We start from the raw sequence: 20,484 nt of genomic DNA on the forward strand, positions 1-20,484 counted from the left end.
CACATAGCAAATTCAGACCCCATGAAAGACTGTAAACTGACAGGAACTCAATATGAGTTGCTGTTTTGGACCAAGAAAAGAACAACGTAAAACCTTTAGCCACTGGAGCTAGATGAGGGATCTGTTAGTAGGTAGAACAGTTGCTATTAGCACCTACGGGTTGCTAATTTTTGCCAGGTGGTACTTAATGTTACAGAGTGCCACAATTGACTTTGTATCACAGCTGAACAGGTGAGTGTGGGAAATGAGTTTCACTGATAAAAATCCATCTGTTTGTAGAATTATAGGGTCACAAAGGTAGGGATGGAAGGAACAGAAATAATCTAGCCAAGACTCCTGTATGGAGTGTGCTCTTTCCACATAGTTTTAACCCAGATTATCCCAGATTTGCAGTTTAGTAGTGCTGCAGAGAGCTTGCTGGGGAGACCATGCATAACAAGGAACTCAAAAATAACTTTAACAAGGTTTTAATAACAAAACAAAAACTCCTTTTACACTAAAGATAACAACAACAAACCAGACTCAACCACCAACCCATCCCCCCAGGGTAATGAGGGAGCTAGGTGCTGCTCCTTATATACTATGCCCAAATGCTGACACAGCTTTATTAACACAACCTAGCAGCCCCTGCTATGTTTCACAGCTGTAAGACGGTCTCGTTATTTGCCCTGGCCCTAGCCCTTAAAGACATACACAACTTGTGAAACAATAAAGAACCTTCACATTTTACAGTGACCATTCAACACTTCTGGGTTGTTGGTTTTTTTGTGCTACAACACAAAATCCAAAAGTTGTGTCTACTGTTCCTGCAGGATTCACTGTGCCAGTCTTGCCTCCTCCTTAGACTAGCTCTCTCCTGAGTATGACTGAATGATGCAGTCTCACCCATTGAAGAGTGGTAACAGGTTTAACCATCTGCAAAGAACACTACCTATTGCCTCTCAACATGAGGAAGCCATTGTCTTTTAACAGGGATTACAACCGCCAATTGCCGGTAATTGGTTGTAGTAACTAAGTAAATAAAAGTTTGAGCAACTAAAACTTTGCCCACAGTCAATTTGGCAAGACATTTAAACATTTTGTTTACTTTTAGTGCACTCTGCAATATCTTCAAAGACACACTTTTTTCTTCTAAAATGTTATTTTCTTAGCTCTATGCAAATGTGCATGTTTTACCAGTCAATTAAAAACCATTTGTTTCAACTACTGTGTGTGTTTTTTTTTAAATAAAAAAACAGGTGGCAGCCCAACTTTTCCTAGGGTTTTGTGCAACTACAAGCACTGGTTGAGTCTCAACCAAAAAAGAAAGTGTTATTATGAAGAAAGCTAGCTTGCTTTTCCTTGAGGACAACATTGTGTGTCCGATATGCCTCGAGGTGTTCAGAGACCCCGTCACCACAGCCTGCGGACACAACTTCTGCATGGACTGTTTGCAGGATTACTGGGACCACCAAACCCTGGTCGGGGATTGCCCCTACTGCCCTCAGTGTCGTGAGCCTTTCAGTTCGAGGCCTCAACTGCGCAAAAACACAACCCTGGGAGAAATCGCCACGAGGTTCGCACGGGAAGAAGCCCAAGGGTTAAGGAAGCTGCAAGGCCAGAGGGAGGTTTTGTGTGACTTCTGCTCCCCCAGGAAGATGAAGGCTGTCAAGTCCTGCCTGCAATGCATGGCTTCCTTGTGCGAAAACCACATCCGTTCCCACTATGAAGACAATGCCTTCAGGAACCATCAGCTGATAAAACCTCTCAATGACCTGAAGGCTAATATGTGCTTGAAACATCACAGACTGCTGGAGCTGTTCTGCAGAATCGAAGGGAAATTCATCTGCCATATCTGTGTTCGGGAAGAGCACAAGAATCATGACGCCATCTCTCTGAAGGACGACAGGACCAAGAAAGAAGTGAGTATCATGCCATCCTTTAAAGTCAGCAGTTAGTTTTCCTGCCATGCAACTTTCAGAAGAGGACAACTGGTGCTAGGTCAGTATTATAGCCCCTTCTCCTAAACGATTCCTATCAACATCTTTTGGAGATCGTGCGTGTGGCGTCCTTCACCACTCTTGGTTGGCAACTGGGGGAGGGGAGGCAGCGTCACTTCCCACTGGGTCAGGCTGGGATTTCAGTAGCACAGACCATCTCCCATTTTACCCTATTTCTCTTATTTCTATTCTTCATCACTGTTCTTTCCATTGATAGGCACTAGAGATGGGACAGCCCAGGAAAAGAAAATTCTTAACAATTCAGAGGGAGAACTTGCTTTCCTCCCAAAGCCTTTTGTTTTTTTCCTTCCCCACAAGGACAAAAATTGGAATATGACATGTGAAAAGGTACAGAAGCTTGTTTAAACTTGGGTAAATCCTCAGTTTTTAGAACTCCAGGATAAATAGGACAAATATAGAGAAGCAGAAACTGATAGTATTAGCTAAAAAATGAGACTGATAAAAATGTATATAGTATCAATTTAGTCTTAGTTCCCACCTATCTCTCTTTCTCTCTCTGTTGGGTTTTTTGTTTGTGTGTGGTTTTTTTTGGGGGGGGGTGGAAAATGAGAGATTTACAGTGGTACCTTGAGTTACAGACGCTTCAGGTTACAGACTCCGCTAACCCAGAAATAGTACCTCGGGTTCAGAACTTTGCTTCACGATGAGAACAGAAATCGCATGGCAGCAGCTGAAGGCCCCATTAGCTAAAGTGGTACCTCAGGTTAAGAACCGTTTCAGGTTAAGAACGGACCTCCAGAATGAATTAAGTTCTTAACCTGAGGTATCACTGTATATCTGTTTGACACTGTTGAGGACTAGAGGAGATATAATAATTTTCAGAATGCATATTTTTTTTTCTATAACAATGATGATTTATCCTGTTTTTATTGTTTTTTGCCTATTCATAACTTGGAAAACGAAAGAGATGATGTGCTTTAATGTTACTGACATGTTATGTGTTGCTTGCTACAATGTGCCCTATGACATAGGGTGGGATATAACTTTTAAATATAAATACATAATAAAATGATGAGCCCAAGTGTGTGTGTGTATATATATATATATATGGATATACTGTATATGTAGAACCTGGTGAACTATATATTAGACATATTAGCTATGAGGTTAAAATGCTGTCTGTATTTGTGATATATGGCTTGTACTTGTATGTACTTTTCTTTCACATCCTTTATTTCTTCTAAAAGGAGAAACAGTCACATTAGGAGTGATGTTTTTTCAAGCAAGCTATCAGCAGAAGACGAGTGAGCCCATCAACTTGCCATTGCAACAAAAGCAGTGAACCAGTTCATACTGACACCAAGATTGTTATACCTTGTTTTATTTTGAGTTTGCTTGCCCTTGAGATTGTGCAATTTGGACAAAGTTGGTTAGAAGCTGAACAAAAGGGTTCAGCTGAGGACAGCACCTTATCTGGTTACACCCAGTTTCATAAAAAGAAAACTGAGATAAGAACCTCCCTGCCTATTAAGATAATCAGGTGAGGCTTTTCTACTATGCCCCACATGATTAACCCTCATTCTTGGGCAGAGTGAGGTGGCTAGCAGATACTAGAGGCTGTGGATCCTTCTCCTGAGTCTCCTAGCCATTCCCTTCTGTCGGAGGGCACAGTTCTGTGTGCCATGTAGTTTGTCCCGGACCCCTGCTGCCCTCAGGTGTGGGGGGTCATGCTATCCCATCCATACTATTGAAGTAAAATTTGACTGCCCTCCAGTCAGCTTGTCTGGAGAAGGAGGACATCATCTTATCCTTTGCCTCAGGCAGTCCTAAGTCTTAAACCAGCCCTCTTGTCCCAAAATCATTGGAGGTACAGTTTGCGATGGAAATTCGCTTGCCTTGGAGGTTTCATTATTTCCCATACTTCAGGTGTTTTGTTCAAGGGTTGCTTTTTTTTATTTTACCAGACAACTAGCATGGAATTGTCAAGGCTTCTTGGCACTGCTTAATGGTGTATTGTTCTGCTGTTCCATATTGTTAGGTGTCAACTGCAAAGGGGATTCGGACATTTAAGCTGGCATATTTTACCGGAGATTTCCCTGCTATTCCAGCTCATGCAACAAATAATCTCTAGGAGACTTGACCGTGGTTTATTGCACCGGTAGCGCTAAATGTTTTTTTTAAAAAATGTTTTTATGGTTATTGCTGTTTTTCCTTTTGTTCTCCCTGTGAACGATGCCATGGCCTTTGGCTAGTGCAGTAAAGTTTATGAATGAATATTGTTAGGTTTTGTATGAGGTATTAATATCAGAATTTTAAATTCTTTTTTTAAAAAACTGTAAGCTGCATTGAAGACATTTTGCGTCAAAAAGCAGTTTGTGAATAAAAAATGGGCTTCCTGATTAATTCCAGCAGCTGTTCATCTAGTCCAGTTCTTTGTAATGTGAGTCCAAACAGGCTCTCTTCTATAAAACTGGAATATGCATCCCACATATCTCATTTATTTATTTTTTTAAAAATGAGCACTGATTATTTATGCTCCACTTTTAAAAGAGGTGTATGTGAAGTCGTCATCCCCAGACTGCTGCTTCCATGTTCTAATTCTTTCTTTCCCAGGTCGAAGTCAGGAGAGTACAGGCCAACGTGGAAAACCAAGTCTTGATGGTGGCAGTGGACAGTCAGCAACACAGGGGCAGAGTTAACTACCTTGCGGTGAGAAAAGCTTCTGAGGGAAGAGACCAAATCCATGGCACATCACACAGATCCAGGGGCACTTACTGCCACTCAGTATTGTACCGTTCCTCATGTGGGCATGTATTTGCATGTACAGTGGTACCTCAGGATACAGACACTTCAGGTTACAGACTCCGCTAACCCAGAAATAGTACCTCAGGTTAAGAACCTTGCTTCAGGATGAGAACAGAAATCGTGCGGCAGCAGCGGGAAGCCCCATTAGCTAAAGTGGTACCTCAGGTTAAGAACAGTTTCAGCTTAACAACAGACCTCCAGAACAAATTAAGTTCTTAACCCGAGGTACCACTGTACTGAAGTCAAGTGGTTGACACTTCTTTAGATCTGGAGGCCTAGCCACCCTGAAAGACCCCTTGCAAATGCCAGCTTTCTCTGCTATTCCATGGAACATCCCAGGTCATGTTTGGCTCCCATTCTGTTCTTCTGGCTGACTGAGAGTCATATACACTATACAGTGGTACCTCGGGTTACATACGCTTCAGGTTACAGACTCCACTAACCCAGAAATATTACCTCGGGTTAAGAACTTTGCTTCAGGATGAGAACAGAAATTGTGCTCCGGCAGCACGGCAGCAGCAGGAGGCCCGATTAGCTAAAGTGGTGTTTCAGGTTAAGAACAGTTTCAGGTTAAGTACGGACCTCCGGAACGAATTAAGTACTTAACCCGAGGTACCACTGTATACTAATAGCAAACTCATCATCTGAGTATGAACTCTTATGTAGCCAAAGTGGTAACATTCATGCATAGGAATGAGCTATCAGCAGGCTCAGGGCTTGCAGATGTACAAAACAATGTGTTTTGGGGGACACCTGCTTTAGATCACAAACCGCATCGTTTGAAGACCTAACAACATGGTTGCTTCAAGGAACTGCTGTGCGGCTGAGGCTGTCGGTCCCACAAGCGACATGTTGCTGCTTCTTTTCTTTTTTAGAAAATATGTCCAGCTTTTATTGTGAAGGACTATTTGATAAATAAAGCAGCTAAACAGCACTGAAAGGGACCACAATGCAATACATACAGACATCCCAGCGCAAACAGGAATAGGGTTTCCTGTGGTTGGTGAGCTCTGCTTTCTTCTCACTATCTCTCCTCAAATTACACAGGTAGGCCCTCCAGACTGAAAGCTGATTCCCTTTGTTTCCTTTCCCTCTTCACCACCACATTTCAGGTGGACAATCCTCTTTCAAAGGAAAAAATGAAAAGAAAAGAAAGCACAACAAGCAAGTTAGCCTGCTTCTTTGGTGCCTTGTTTTCTTTTATTGAAAGCAGGACTCTCTCTTAACTTGAAAGGGTGCTCTGAGGAGGAAGACAAAGTTGGGAGCATGAAGCCAATTAGCAGTGTGCACACAGTACTTTTGCTAGAAACCAGCAGAACCAATTGCTCCTTATTCATGTATGGTTCCAGTGCAGCTTTGCCACTTTAAAAATGCCTGTCTGCACCTACCCTGAGAATTTCACAAAGGAGTATTAAATGAACACATAAGAAGATAAGGAGAGCCCTAGTGAATCAGGTCCAAGGCCCACCTAATCCAACATTCAACAGTGGCCAAACAAACGCTAGGGGGAATCCCCAAGCAGGACATGAGCACAATAGGACTCTCCCGCATGCAATCCCCAGTCACTAGGTGAAATATACTCTGAGTCCAGAGTGCATTTCATGCTCTTTATTCAGCTCATAGTGGTGAGGAGGAATGGAAGTTCCCCCAGAATGTCTGCTTTATATACATTATTTACACAATGGGCCCCACGTGATTGGCTAATTCCAGGATTCACCTGTAAGCCAATCGGGTTGCGGATTCACTTTCACCTGGAGCTGGATTGGGTGGCTCCTGTGGATCAATCAGACTGCTGCATTCTGAATCCTATTGTTCTAGGACCAATCAGACTGCTGCCTTTTGGATCCTATTCAACTCAGTACATAACACTAGGATTCACAGGTGTCAGGGGTTCAGGAGCAGAGGCGAGGGCAAGGGAGGAAACAGAGAGCGAAGGGGAGGAGGCAGAAGAAAAGATGAGTGATGACGACGACCCGAGATCTCCGAGTCTTTCCAGTGAATCAGAAGATTCACAGGAAGGGGCGCCAGTGGCCAGAGCAAGGGGGGAGCCTAGGGGGACACCCCAGGAAGAAGGGTCCAGAGGGGGCTCAGAGAGCAGCAGTTGGAAATCGGGACCAGCATCACCAACAGAACGCAGTGGAGAGGAAGGGCGCCAGGTACCGAGCTCTGGCAGCTCACAGCAGGAGGGAGGGCATGAGTCAGGAGTGGCCACACCTCCATCGGGGAGCGAAGAAACGGTCAGGCAGAGAGTGGAAGGTTGGGCGCGCGCGCCAAGTTCAAATGCACAGGAAGGTGGCGCAGTAAGCAGCCCGGAAAGGGAGCCAGGTCCTAAAGCCCGACGCAAGGAGACAGAAGGGTCCGGGGGGTCAGCGTCAGAAGCGTCCCGGAAGGAAGAGACCACGGGGGGCAGAGGGACCCAGAGAAGAACGGTCAGGCGGAAAGGGTGGAGTAAGGCTAGGGCATTTAGCTGGTGTACAGGGGGCGGAGACTCAGACGGAGCTTCGCCGGTCTAACCCATAAGACGTAGAGTTGCACGCAGCAGCTTGAGAATGGAAACTGTAACTCAATAAAGACTTTTACAAAATGATCGCTGGCTAGCGTGATCCTCTGTGAGCTAGGATCTGGAAGCAGCTCTGATAACAGGCATCACGGCAATACATAGCCATCATGACTAGCAGCCATCAGTAGCCTTATCTTCCATGGATTTCTCTAATCCACTTTTAAAGCTGCCCAAGTCAACGCTACGTTGTGTTGTAGCAACTTCCATACTTTAAACAATGGTAGGTGAAAATGTGATGTGCTTGGCATTGTCTTTCCCTTTCAGAAAGTAGTGAAGACGGCCCGAGACGAAGTGAATAGGGCCTTTGCCGAGGCGATGAAAGAGCTCAAGCGACTGCAGAACAAGGTGATGGACTTTATAGATGAAGAAGAAAGATCGGCCTTAGTTGGAATGGGGAATTCCATTCAGCACAGTCAAGAGCAGCTGATTGATCTCCAGAAGCAGAATTACTGGCTGACAGGTCTCATGGAAGACCCAAGTGACCATCAGTTTCTGCAGGTAGAGTCCACACTGTAATTGGAGCACAGTCAAGACCAGGGAATCATAGAACTGTAGAGTTGGGACCCTGAGGGCCATCTAGTCCAACCTCCTGTAATGCAGGAATGACAGATGGCCATTCAACCTTCAGTGAAGGAGTGTCTACCACCTCCCAAAGGAGTTTAACAGCTCTTACTATCAGAAAGTTCTTCCTGATGTTTAGTGGACTTGAATCCATTGGTTTGAGTCCACAGCCAGTGTGGTGTAGTGGTTAAGAGCAGTAGTCTCGTAATCTGGGGAACCGGGTTCGCGTCTCTGCTCCTCCACATGCAGCTGCTGGGTGACCTTGGGCCAGTCACACTTCTCTGAAGTCTCTCAGCCCCACTCACCTCACAGAGTGTTTGTTGTGGGGGAGGAAGGGAAAGGAGAATGTTAGCAGCTTTGAGACTCCTTAAAGGGAGTGAAAGGCGGGATATCAAATCCAAACTCTTCTCTTCTTCTACCTTCGGGAGCAGGATACAAAAGCTTGCTCTGTCTTCCATGTGACAGCCCTTTAGATATTTGAGGATAGCTTTCATATCTCCTCTCCGTCTTCTCATTTCCAGGCTAAACATACCCAGCTCCCTCAACTGTTCCTCATAAGGTTTGGTTTCCAGACCCTTGATCATCTTGGTCACTCTCCTCTGCCTTTATTCTAGCTTTGTCAATATCCTTTTTAAATTGTGGTGCCCAGAATTTGACACAGTATCCCAGGTATGGTCTGACCAAGGCAGAATAGAGTAGGCAATCTTCCCCAGCCATGTGTCCACCAGATATTTTAGACTACAACTCCCATCAGCCCCAGACCACATGCTGAGCAACCTGATTCTTCTCAGGCATCTCGTAACCCTTTCTGACCTCTTTTGTCCTTTGAATGGTCGGTGCTTCCTACTGTTGTTGCTACTGCCCCACCCATTATTAGCATGAAAGAAAGAGGGTGACTCGGTTAAGGAGTGTACTGTGCTGGGTGAAATTCCTCTACCACATATTCCTCTTTACTCTGCTGGGAAGTGTGCCAGTACCAAGCGCAAGAGAGTAAGCAAAGGACATTTATTTTCACAAGGCTAGCCCTGGTGCCAGCTTCCATCACCTGCTTATTATTAGATTGTACTTGTTATGTGTTTACAAAATTCTCCCCTGATGCCAGCAGCAGGTCATGTAGCCCCAGTGGACTGGGCAGCAGCTGCCCATCTGAGGCAAGAGACTCCCAACTTCTTATACACTGCCGCTCATAAACGTTTTCAGAGGATCACCTGCCTTGATTCTAAAATCTCCAGTGCGGAACAGCAACAAAAACTCCTCTTTTTGCTAAAAACATGCCCAAAGAGTGTGACTTTATTTTTCGTTTGATCAAGTGTTTCTCTAAGCCGCTAGAGAAATGCAAATAATAAAACAGAGTCTTAAACTGAACACCATGTTATGTGAGCAAATGACCTCTGTACCATTTAAGCCACACAAATGGAATGTAGCGGGAGGAATGGGCCTGTTTGCATAGAGGTGGCATTTAGCCTATAAGGCCGTGTTTGGCCCATAGCAAAAGAGCAATAAAGCGTTCAGTGATATTCCAGTAGCATTATTATATCCTCGTCATGTGTGAGTGTTTGTGCGGTCCTTTGAACTGAAGGTAAAGATCTTGGCACTACCCTCCCTTCCCATTTTATCCTCTCAACAACCTTATGAGGTAGGTTAGGTCTTGAGGGACAGTAACTTGGCCCAAAGTCACCCAGGGAGCTTCATGACTGAGTGGGGCTTTGAGACCGAGTCTCTTAGGTCTTCGTCCAACACTCTAAACATGAAGCCACACTAGCTCTTATAACATTTCTAACTTTCCTTTCTTCTGTTGTGAAGGCAGAATCAGTTTGGTCTTCCAGGCATGCACTGCTCAGACTTGCAGCTGCTTCGTTTGAACATAGTTACAGTACCATGTGCCTTCAGGCCATCATACCCTGATAGTTATAACCAATTATCCATGTTCCCTTGGATAATTAAAAAGGGGAAAGGTTGTTAATGGGTTTTTGTTTTTTAAAGAACATTTTCTCAAATATCTCTGGTATTTTCACCACGAAATTCAAAAACCTGATGCATTCAAAGCATTAAATAGTCTCCTGTCATGGCTTGCTGTGATGGTGCCCCTTCTGGGCAGAGGGGGAAAGTTGTAGATTCTTCTTCACTGGAGGCACTTAAACAGATTTGTGTTTTGCACTGTACATATCCAGCCTTGAGCAAAGGATGAATTCTGAGGTCCCTTCCAACTAGTCACTGTAGAAACAGAATGCTAGAATAGATTGCATGGCCAGCCTGAAAAATATTGGCGCCTGAGGTAAACCATAAAATGGCACAAACACCCTGCCAGGGAAGAAAGGGTGAGTGAAGATATACACCAGGAACAAGAGGGGTGAATGAAGATCTACACTGGGATCTGCTACCCCTGTGGATCCTCCCGCCTGAGGCAGTCTCTTCATCTTGCCTCATGGATGGGCCGGCCCTGGATTCTATACACGTAGTCAGAAAGCCTGCAGGCAAACCAAGATGGTTCCATTTCTGTGATGAGGACATCAAAATTCTCCCAAAAATGTTTCAGTGAGTTTCAATCTTTTGTTAAAATCTATTTGTTCCCACAGGACTTCCCAAAAATAAGAGTGATGTCGGGTTGCACAGAAGCTTTGATTGGACTGAAGTGTGAGGAGCCCACCAGTTTCGTAGCACTTAAACAGACCTTGAGTGACTTGAAATCCCAAGTGTCCATGTTCGGACTCTGTTTCATCAACAAAGCCCTTCAAAAAGGTGAGTTGGCTCCACATAGATGCTACAGCTAGAAAGATGCATTCATTGGCTCAAATAACTCTTCAACACATGGTGCTGTAGATTTTTTTAATTTTACAATATTTTTGTTTCATTTAAGAAAGAACATATGCTTCAATGGCATGCAATAATATAGAAAGACAATACAACTGAATGAAAATTAAAATTAATCATATGCTCACACAAAAAATACAAATTTGGGTCATTTCACTCACAATCCTTGGAAAAGGCTGGATCTATGTACACATTAACGTACACATTAACAATCTGATGTATGCATAGCCTCTCAGTCCCTTTGTTTCACATTAAGACTCAGAAACCCTTCAGAATGATGCAGCCACATATAAAACACTTGAAATCAAATGCATTGCTCCTTTAACATACCTACAAATCAAATGAGTTTGTGTTGTGGTGTGACCAGGAGAGGGCTTAGGGTCACGATGGATAGCTTTCTGAAAATGTTGATCCAATGTGCTGAAGTTATGCAAAAAGCAAATTCTAAACTAGGGATTGCAATGAAATGGACTGAAATCTCTTCCTCTCTGTGTAGATCCAGATGCATATAGTTGTAAAATAAACTATATAGCTGAAAGAGCCCTTAAAAATAGATTATTATAGACCTTTAAAAATAAAGAAATTACATTTTTCTGTTAAATCTAACAAAACTAAGAAGCATATTTACCTGGATAGAACCAAACACAAATTAAACAGTGTCTTCTGCATGTGCTGTGGCAAAAATTAGGATTAGACAAATTCATGGAAGATAAGGCTTTGAGTGGCTGTTAGTCACTGAGGGCAAGTTGCCAGCAGCAAGAGAGAGCTGTTTCACTCATGTCATGCTTGTGGGCTTTCCATTAGCATCTGGTTAGTCACTGTAGAAACAGAATGCTAGAATAGATAGCTTAGCAAGGCTCTTCTTCTGTCACATCATGGGGTATTTTGGGGGGACGGGACCGACCAGGCTTTGGGCTATTTGAGAGTGTCGAAGTTGTACACTGGGTGAGCAGAACCCAGTGTTCTGGTTACCTTTTAATGGACAAGATGTGGTGGCTGTAGAAGAATGAGGAGAGAGACCCCAAAGAGGACTCATTTTATTTTGCTGTGGTGCAGCACCCCCAGTTCTCACAAGCCCATGGTGATCTCCTGGTCTTCCACATGGCAGACGTGGGGGAATTATTAGTTCTGCCTTTTGGGGGTATAGTTTGCAGCCAGAAGCAGCTCATTGGGTGAGGCGCAGCCATTCAGCTAGCTTCACAGCAGGTGGGTCACTGCTGCCAACATAGAAGGTGGCTGGGAGTGGGGCTAGCGTAGTGCTAACAATGATCCGCCTGCCGGGAAGTTAGCACAGAGGCTCTGCCCCACCCAGCAAGCCGCTTCTCCTTGATGCCCTGCGAGTTTTGCAACAAAACACCACACTAACTTCGAATGTAGGAAGCTCCTATAAGACTCTATCCCTTTGGTATGGATCAAGTTATTCAGGTCTTTAATTTCCCAGCCAATTATACTTGTGTCTAGGATGATTCCCGTAAATGCTGCTGGATTAATAAGGATCAGCAACCGCTGGTTGGAACAATATTTTTGTTAGTGTCTGGTGTGCCAAAGAACTGTTGTTGCTTTGCTAAAGTAGATTAAAAAGGTTGTGTTTCTGGAAGGACGAAAACAGGGAATTTTGCAAGATAATGCAGATCAAATAAGTCTCTTACACGAGGGTTAAAAATAAGCTCAAAAATCTGTGTAGTCCACAGCCCTGAGGGCAAGATCTCAAATTTCTGTTTACATGGCACCCTGCACAGGCTATGCACACACACAAATAACTCCAGGACCTTTTGTCTTTCAGGGATCACAATGGTGCCTTATGAAGTGATACCAGCTCCCACGGATCGGAAAAGTCTCAGAAAGTGTAGGTTCCATTTGACTTCTCATTGCTTTCATTTGGAGTGCTTTAAAATTTAGCCTGTGCACACAGTACCATTTTATCTGGTGCCAATGTACTCCTATCACTGGTATGTGAAGCAGAGTCCTTGTGACGTTTGCCACAAACCATCTGTATCCTGAGGTTTCTTGAGAAATACTGTTACTTGAGTTGTTTTCCCTCAAGCCAGCTTCTATCACATTTGAGAAAACAAGCCGTGATTAAGCTCAGGGGTGTACATCTGGGACAGCCACTGCCAGGGCTCCCCCCCCCCCAGTCAGATCTCGCCAGAACTCAGTTCCAGCACCTCTCAGGTGGGCACCATTGCCATTCTAAGAGAACGATGGAGGTGTTCATCATTAGTTCAGTCAACTGGCCTAACTTGTTCATTGTGACTGACCTGGTACTAGCAGCAGTAGCTTAAATTGAATTTCACACTTCCCATCTTTGTAAGGTAAATATAATAGCCACATTAGTAAGGTAAGACAGAGGCCAAAGTCTTCCTATTTATTCAATTCAATTATTTATAAACCACATATCATTTCGCAAAGCAGTATGCAAGGTCAAAACCATACCATACAACAAGACAGAGGTAAAAGTCGGTGAACAAATAAAACACCACATCGTGGCTGGAGTCACACATCTGAACAGAAGGACCTCCTTTGTGGAGATTCGTCACTGACACAATCCTGGCTCTTGGATTTGCAAAACACTTCTTGGGGAACTTAAAAAAAAATGCAGGCATTTCACTTCAAGAACTGAATTTTTTTTCAAATCAATTGTAGAAGATATCCAAAGAACACTGTTTCACAGGGCTGCTGCAAGATTTTCTGTTTCATGTCTTTAACAGCCAAAGCATAACAGGTTTGACTTTTCCTATCACTTCATCTCTATTCTGGGAAGTTGCAGAAATCTTGGATTTCTTGTCCTTCCAGAAGAAGAAAACTTGGAGTAAGTGGTTGCTTACGAGTGTGCCCAGATGCTTACTCACTGTTTGCTTTATCATAATCTTCCTCTTTTGTTCAAGGAGTTAATCCACATCTTATCCGACGCCCCAGTCTATTGAATACCAATTTATAACCCTGACATTTATTGATGTTCAGCATTCTAGAAGGAATAATTTAGCAGAATACGGCAAGGTTAAATACCAATTCCTGAAGTGACCAGCTTTCTCCATTAACCCCTTCTTTCTTGCTACTTAATGCTAGGGCTGCATTTCCTCAACTCAACTAACACAACACAAACTCTCCCTCAAACACTCTCCCATTGGGTAATAGTCCATGCTACCCATACTTACAGCAGACCTGTAGCAAAAGCCCATTAATGTCAGGACTCATCCGCTTGTCTCATGCCTGCCTCCCATATACAGGCACAAACACAGAATTGGGGGGGGGGGTGGAGAGAGAGAGGAATGGATGCATGGAGAGAACTCTTCCTTTTTTGCCCTCCACCTTCACTCACACACAGAGAGACACAGGTATCATTGCCTAGGCATCCTTTACCAAATACTGACCATGTGTTGTATGCTGTGGTCACTTGGATTCCAGGAAAAGTCTGGAGGAGAGTTTGAGGAGTTAGTTTGGTTCCCAGTATGTTTTCTGCAAGGTTAGAAAGTCTCAGAGGAGACCCCTACCTGCCCTAACTGACCTCCCATCCTGTTTCTGTCTCTGGTCATATGCACTAGGACTGACCAAATCTGGAAACAAGATGAGAGATCCTTAGAATTCAGCACTTTTCCTGAAATCATAGAATTGTAGAGTTGCAAGGAACCCTGAGAGTCATCTAGTACAGTGGTACCTTGGGTTACATATGCTTCAGGTTACATACGCTTCAGGTTACAGACTCTGCTAACCCAGAAATAGTACCTCGGGTTAAGAACTTTGCTTCAGGATGAGAACAGAAATCGTGCTCCAGTGGTGTGGCCAGCGGCGTAGCGTGAGTTGTCAGCACCCGGGGCAACGCAAGTAATTTGCGCCCCCTAACCCGGGGAAAGGCAAGTAATTTGCGCCCCCCCAACCCCTAACCTGCGAGTTGCCGCGCAAACAACGCTGCTTGCCCGGAGGAGGATGGAGGCAGAAGCAGCCGCCGCCTGTGGCTGGGCTGAGGGGATGGCGGCGGCGGCAGGGTGCAGAGGCTGCCCGTGCCCGCCCAGGCGTCGGCGCTGCTGCAGCGGCTGCTCCTCCTGCGAGCAGTGAGCGGAGCGCAGCCACAGCGACGGCGGGGGGCGCGCGCGCTAGGGCGCAAGGCTGGCGGTGGCGGCGGGGAGCCCGGCGGAGGAACTTGTCCCTTCCCTCTGGACTCGCGCCCCCCCAGATGTTGCGCCCGGTGCGGTCGGCACCCCTGGCACCCCCCACGCTACGCCACTGGGTGTGGCAGCAGCGGGAGGCCCCATTAGCTAAAGTGGTGCTTCAGGTTAAGAACAGTTTCAGGTTAAGAACGGACCTCCAGAATGAATTTAGTTCTTAACCCGAGGTACCACAGTAGTCCAACCCCCAAGTGATGCTACGTTCTCTAAGCATTTCATATAATAGATTATCTCAGTTGTTGTTGTTGTTTAGTTGTTTAGTCGTGACCGACTCTTTGTGACCCCATGGACCAGAGCACGCCAGGCACTCCTGTCCTCCACTGCCTCCCGCAGTTTGGTCAGACTCATGCTGGTAGCTTCGAGAATGCTGTCCAACAATCTCATCCTCTGTCGTCCCCTTCTCCTTGTGCCCTCCATCTTTCCCAATATCAGGGTCTTTTCCAGGGAGTCTTCTCTTCTCATGAGGTGGCCAAAGTATTGGAGTCTCAGCTTCACGATCTGTCTTTCCAGTGAGCACTCAGGGTTGATTTCCTTAAGAATGGATAGGTTTGATCTTCTTGCAGTCCATGGGACTCTCAAGAGTCTCCTCCAGCACCATAATTCAAAAGCATCAAATCTTTGGCGATCAGCCATCTTTATGGTCCAGCTCTCACTTTCATACATCACTACTGGGAAAACCATGGCTTTAACTATACGGACCTTTGTTGATAAGGTGATGTCTCTGCTTTTTATCTCAGTTAGGTTGTTGTTGTTGTTGTTGTTGTTGTTGTTGTTGTTGTTGTTGTTGTTGTTATTATTATTATTATTATTATTATTATTCCCATATGGTAGATGGGAGGCAGAAATCCTCCATACGAATTCCCACTTCTTACATAAAATATTAGAACACTGCTTTGAGGAGCCATGCAGAAAGTGCTGGACCCAGAATCTCCCGGCACCGTCTCTGAAAAAGTCCAGTCCTAGCTGAATAGGAAAGGTCAATGTCAGCACTAATCTGTTAAGACTTGCATTAAACCAAATACCGGTCTGTGCTTGCTAGCTGGATGCTGGCCAGTAAAAATAATCACCTCTCATAAAGTTTTGTGTGTTTTGGTTGCCCTAGTTAGCAAGGGGAGCAGAACCGCAGTTATCATCCTTTAACTGAGAGCTAGCAAGAAAGCGACAGCATCAGGTGACTGCTGCAAGCAGGTGAAAGGCACAGTGTCCTTTGCTGAGGCTGGAGGTGCATGTGGCTTCCGGCCACTGAGTATGAATAGCAAACCTCGGACTCTTGTAATCTTCATTGAACCCTAGTAATGTTGCAGGCAGTATATGGGAGTCTAGCCATAGGGGGGCCTCTAGCATCTTCTGGTTGGTATGCTAACAGTGCACCCATGTTGTTGTTGTTTAGTCGTTTAGTCGTGTCCGACTCTTCGTGACCCCATGGACCAGAGCACGCCAGGCACTCCTGTCTTCCACTGCCTCCCGCAGATTGGTCAAACTCATGCTGGTAGCTTCGAGAACACTGTCCAACCATCTCGTCCTCTGCCGTCCCCTTCTCCTTGTGCCCTCCATCTTTGCTTGGTGTCAAACTTTGTGGGGCTTTGATTCAGCCCTGACAATGGGCCCACCCACCCAACGCCTACCACAACCAGGGCAGGACCCACATCTGGTTGTGGCAACGGTGCCTGCCATATGCTTTCTCTGCTGCTGCTGCCATATTGGTGACAGCACCACTTGTCACCCTCTGCCGGGGGGCCTCAGGACATGTTTTAGTGGTGGATGAGTGGTGGCATTTTTGAACAGGAGCTGAGCTTGTCTCCCATCCATGACAGTCACCGCCATCTTAAGCTACCCAAACTGCAATGTCCCAGCCCAAAGTTCCTACCCCTAGATGTATCCAGACTACAGATCTATGAAATCAATACATTTCATATACCTATGGGCAGAATATTACAGTTTGGGTAATATATAGTGGTGCAAATGGCAATGTGCCTGGGTTGAGCCAGTGTGGGCCCTTCCAAGCTCCTGGGACCCTCAGCCAGGGCTCAACTTAGCCGGCCATTGGTGCTGAACCCACCCAACCCAACAGCTTCCAAGGCCCAGGACATTTTGTTAACTGAGGTAAAGGACAAGATGTTTCTCCTCCCCGCATTCCATACACTGATGGGCAGGTTAATCTTACAGCACCCTTCACTGCACCTGAGCAAAGCAGAGCAGCTTAGGGGGCATAGGGCTAGGCTGCATTGCACATGACATGGGTTCAGGAGAAACAGCCGGGGTGTTGCTGCCACTGCTCCCACACCCATCCAAGCCCTCACTGCCTGAAGGGGATGTTCCACCCTGGCTAATGCTAAGGCCTACGCTGACTGAAGGTGAAGCTCTAGCAGCTTGTGCTTTGCCAGGGGGGTTCCAGCACACTATCCGGATTCCAGCATAGAAGTACTATGAGGGGAGAAGCTGCACAGCCAAATTTCTCCCTCTCGTAAAGAGGAGCACTATCCCAGGAGCACTATCCCAGGTGAAATCTGACAGTTCTACCAACCCAGTAAGAATGATTTAGCCTTTTTGAAAAGGCATGGGATGCAAGAAGCAGCAACTTTAAACTGTCCCCCAAGCAAATTTCAAACGAAAGAATTCCTGAAAGCTGCCAGCAAACACTGTTTGTTCTTCCACACAAAATAGCTGTGGGAGGGCTGGCTGCCAAGCAGTTCTCAGACCATGTTCAAGGTCTTGTTACTAACATATAAAGCCCTGAACAACTTGGGATCAGGTTATCTGAAAGACCTATAAGAACAGTTAGATAATCTGAGGGAATTTTACTCTCAAAACCATGCCCTATAGAATACACAGAACGGATACCTGGAAACAGGTATTTTCCATCATTGTCCCTACATGCTCAGGAATGTCCTCCTCTCTGCCAAATGTGAAGGACCATCCATTGGTTGTGTCAGGTGTCATTTAGGGGCATTATCTTTTTGCCCAGGCTATTCCTGACCTATTAGACGGGACCCTGTTATTGCGTCTTTTTTTAAATACCGTTTTACTGATTTGTATGTTTTATCTCTGTTTTTATGATACAGTATGTTTTATTGTTTTTACGATGTATTTTTGTAAATGGCTTAAGAGTTTCAAAATATTAAGTTGTTCAGAAATTTTATATATATATATATAATATATAATATATATATAATACTGAAATTTGGGGGTGGGAGGGAATTTCCATACAGAAACTATGAGGCTTCACTTTTCCATACTTTGGTGGACTGGCTTGTTTTCTTATTTCCACCTGGGTAGCTTTAGAAGGGAAGAAGGGGATTGGATTTGATATCCCGCCTTTCACTCCCCTTCAGGAGTCTCAAAGCGGCTCACATTCTCCTTTCCCTTCCTCCCCCACAACAAACACTCTGTGAGGTGAGTGGGGCTGAGAGACTTCAAAGAAGTGTGACTGGCCCAAGGTCACCCAGCAGCTGCATGTGGAGGAGCAGAGACGCAAACCCGGTTCCCCAGATTATGAGACTACCGCTCTTAACCACTACACCACACTGGCTCTTTACTAACATCTTCCATCAGTAGTCAGATACAGGTACCCGTGACACGAATCACTTTGCTTGCTACTGTTTTCTGTTTGTCGTGCATATAAATACTGTAAAGAGCTGGTGGGGTATAGTGAACAGAGCATTAGACATGAACTAGGGGGAAACCTGGTTTCAAATTCCCTCACTGTCATGGAAGTTTCTCAGTGAGTTTATTACCATTTGGAGCAAAGCTCTACTGCTGCTACGCTGAGCTCCTTGGAGAAAGACTCATATCATATGTGATAAACAAAAATTTCCAGATTGTTTCCTAGGGTGGTTGATGGGTGGGACTACATGTGGGAGAATTCATGGAGGTCCTTGCCTTGGGCAAGAGGCTGGAGTAAGTTTATATTCCGATCACCTCTAGCCTCAGTGACTCTATGATTTTGGAAGATGCCCACCCTTGCCCACCTTCCTGGAGTGGCTTCTTTTGACATTTCACCCCTTGTTTTGCCTCCCACGAAACAGATTACTGTCTGCTGAATTTTGATGCTAGCACTGCCAACGAAGAACTCTTCCTGTTTAAGGAGACCCACTCGGTGCTGAACATGGGAATCTTGTTGGAGAACTACTCAAAACCCAGCCAAGGATTCAACCACTGGCCACAGCTCTTGTGCACCCGCAGCCTATGTGAGGGCTGCCATTACTGGGAGGCTGAGATTTCAAACGCATGGCTGTGTTTGGGAGTCACCTACAGTTACAAGCATAGAACTGAGAAAGCTTGCATGTTGTACCTGCTTGGCAGGAATAGCAATTCATGGTGCTTGGAGTGGGACTCACTGAAGTACTCTGTCTGGCACAACAATATTCAGACTGTGGTGCATGGCAGCTACTATAAGACAATTGGAGTCTTACTAAACTATGCTGCTGGCTCCCTGACTTTCTATGGCATCACCAACACCATGAACCTCATCTACCGTTTCCTCACCATATTCACCGAACCGCTTTACCCAGCTGCCATGGTAAGCAGTGGGGCCTCTATTACTTTGAAACAGCACCCAGACTAGAGAGGCCACAAAAAATATCCCTCTTTAAAGGCCAGGGAGGGCTTTGCTGTAGCTGATAAAATAAACTTCTACCTCATTACTGCTAAGGTGGGATTCGTTTTTCTTTTTCCAGTCATGTGGCTATAAACAGAAAGCAAATGATACACCTGAATGCATTTTTCTGTAAGATAAAAGGATTGCTGCAGAGGATCATTTGGAGCAGGGAGGGAAGCCGGTTATGTTACTGGTTCCTTCCTACTTTTTCTTTCTCTTCTTTCTGCCTCTTTTAAATTTTTAACCCATGGTGTTTCTATGGCTGGCGCTTGCTGTGTTTATTTGCATGCCTGCTCACGTCCTCAGTCTGAAATGAAGCAGAATGCCTCTCCTACTATTCCTTTCCCTAAATATGCTGTCCCCAAAGCCTCTCTACATGGCACTTGCTGTGGAGTTGCTTCATAGCCAAGGAAGGGCAATTCTGCACATCTCCAGAAGCATCTTTCCCTTTCAGCCAAGCAGCATGTTTACAGAGGGGAAATCCCAGTTAATGTGCATAGGAAATTTCACGGGGAGGGGCTAGCACCTGAAACGTGTCCATTGGACCCAACTCAAAGGCAGCACTGTTTGCACTTTCATGAGCCACAGACATTCCAGGATCCTCTGTGTGAATGCTATGCATTCAGGAGTAAGCCATCATAGGCAGAGCCAAAAGCAAAACAATTTGCCTTGAGAGTTGATCCCCACCATGTCTTAGATTCAACCTCCGTTTTGAAAAATAAAATAAAATCAGGGTGCAGTGTCACAACTGAGACACGATCGAAATGCTCACAAGTTCAACCCAACATGTCAAAAACCACTGGGAAAGGATCATTCATGATCACTGCACCAGACAATATCGCTTGCTTCCTTTCCAGCTTCCCTCAACCCAATGCAGCTTAAAAAAACAACCCCGAGTTAATTGTTTTACAGCTACACTCACACATGATCTCATTCTCATGAACTGCAGTATGACTATTTGCAGATACCCAATCTGCCGCCCGCTCCAAGTCAGTGGCTCTCTTGAAAGGCCTGTCTGTGCCTCTGCAGAATAATCCTCTGCAAAGC

The 20,484-nt window shown here is 45.2% G+C and overlaps 1 protein-coding gene and 1 long non-coding RNA gene across 3 annotated transcripts in view; one reads left to right on the plus strand and one right to left on the minus strand.

Annotated features, from left to right (window-relative positions):
* LOC310699394 (E3 ubiquitin/ISG15 ligase TRIM25-like) lies at nucleotides 1-19,490 on the plus strand. Of its 2 annotated transcripts, none has more exons than XM_083487176.1 (7): nucleotides 1-231; nucleotides 1,239-1,901; nucleotides 4,554-4,649; nucleotides 7,570-7,803; nucleotides 10,443-10,605; nucleotides 12,461-12,523; nucleotides 18,866-19,490. In XM_083487176.1, exons 2-7 carry the CDS (start codon nucleotides 1,317-1,319, stop codon nucleotides 19,402-19,404), a joined length of 1,680 nt encoding a protein of 559 aa, XP_083343302.1. In that variant the 5' UTR covers nucleotides 1-231; nucleotides 1,239-1,316; the 3' UTR covers nucleotides 19,405-19,490. The 2 variants fall into 2 exon arrangements, with proteins under 2 accessions (XP_083343302.1, XP_083343303.1); XM_083487177.1 differs by having other exon boundaries at nucleotides 57-231; nucleotides 7,570-7,650.
* The window catches only part of LOC310699465, an 11,688-nt gene continuing 4,013 nt past the window's right edge, over nucleotides 12,810-20,484 (minus strand). Inside the window, exon 2 of the long non-coding RNA XR_014522100.1 lies at nucleotides 12,810-13,642. This is a non-coding gene — a long non-coding RNA (uncharacterized lncRNA). The remainder of the gene's footprint in view (nucleotides 13,643-20,484) is intronic.

This window comes from Podarcis liolepis, assembly GCF_965112155.1.
Source record: "Podarcis liolepis genome assembly, chromosome: 2".
In the NCBI taxonomy this organism is placed as follows: domain Eukaryota; kingdom Metazoa; phylum Chordata; class Lepidosauria; order Squamata; family Lacertidae; genus Podarcis; species Podarcis liolepis.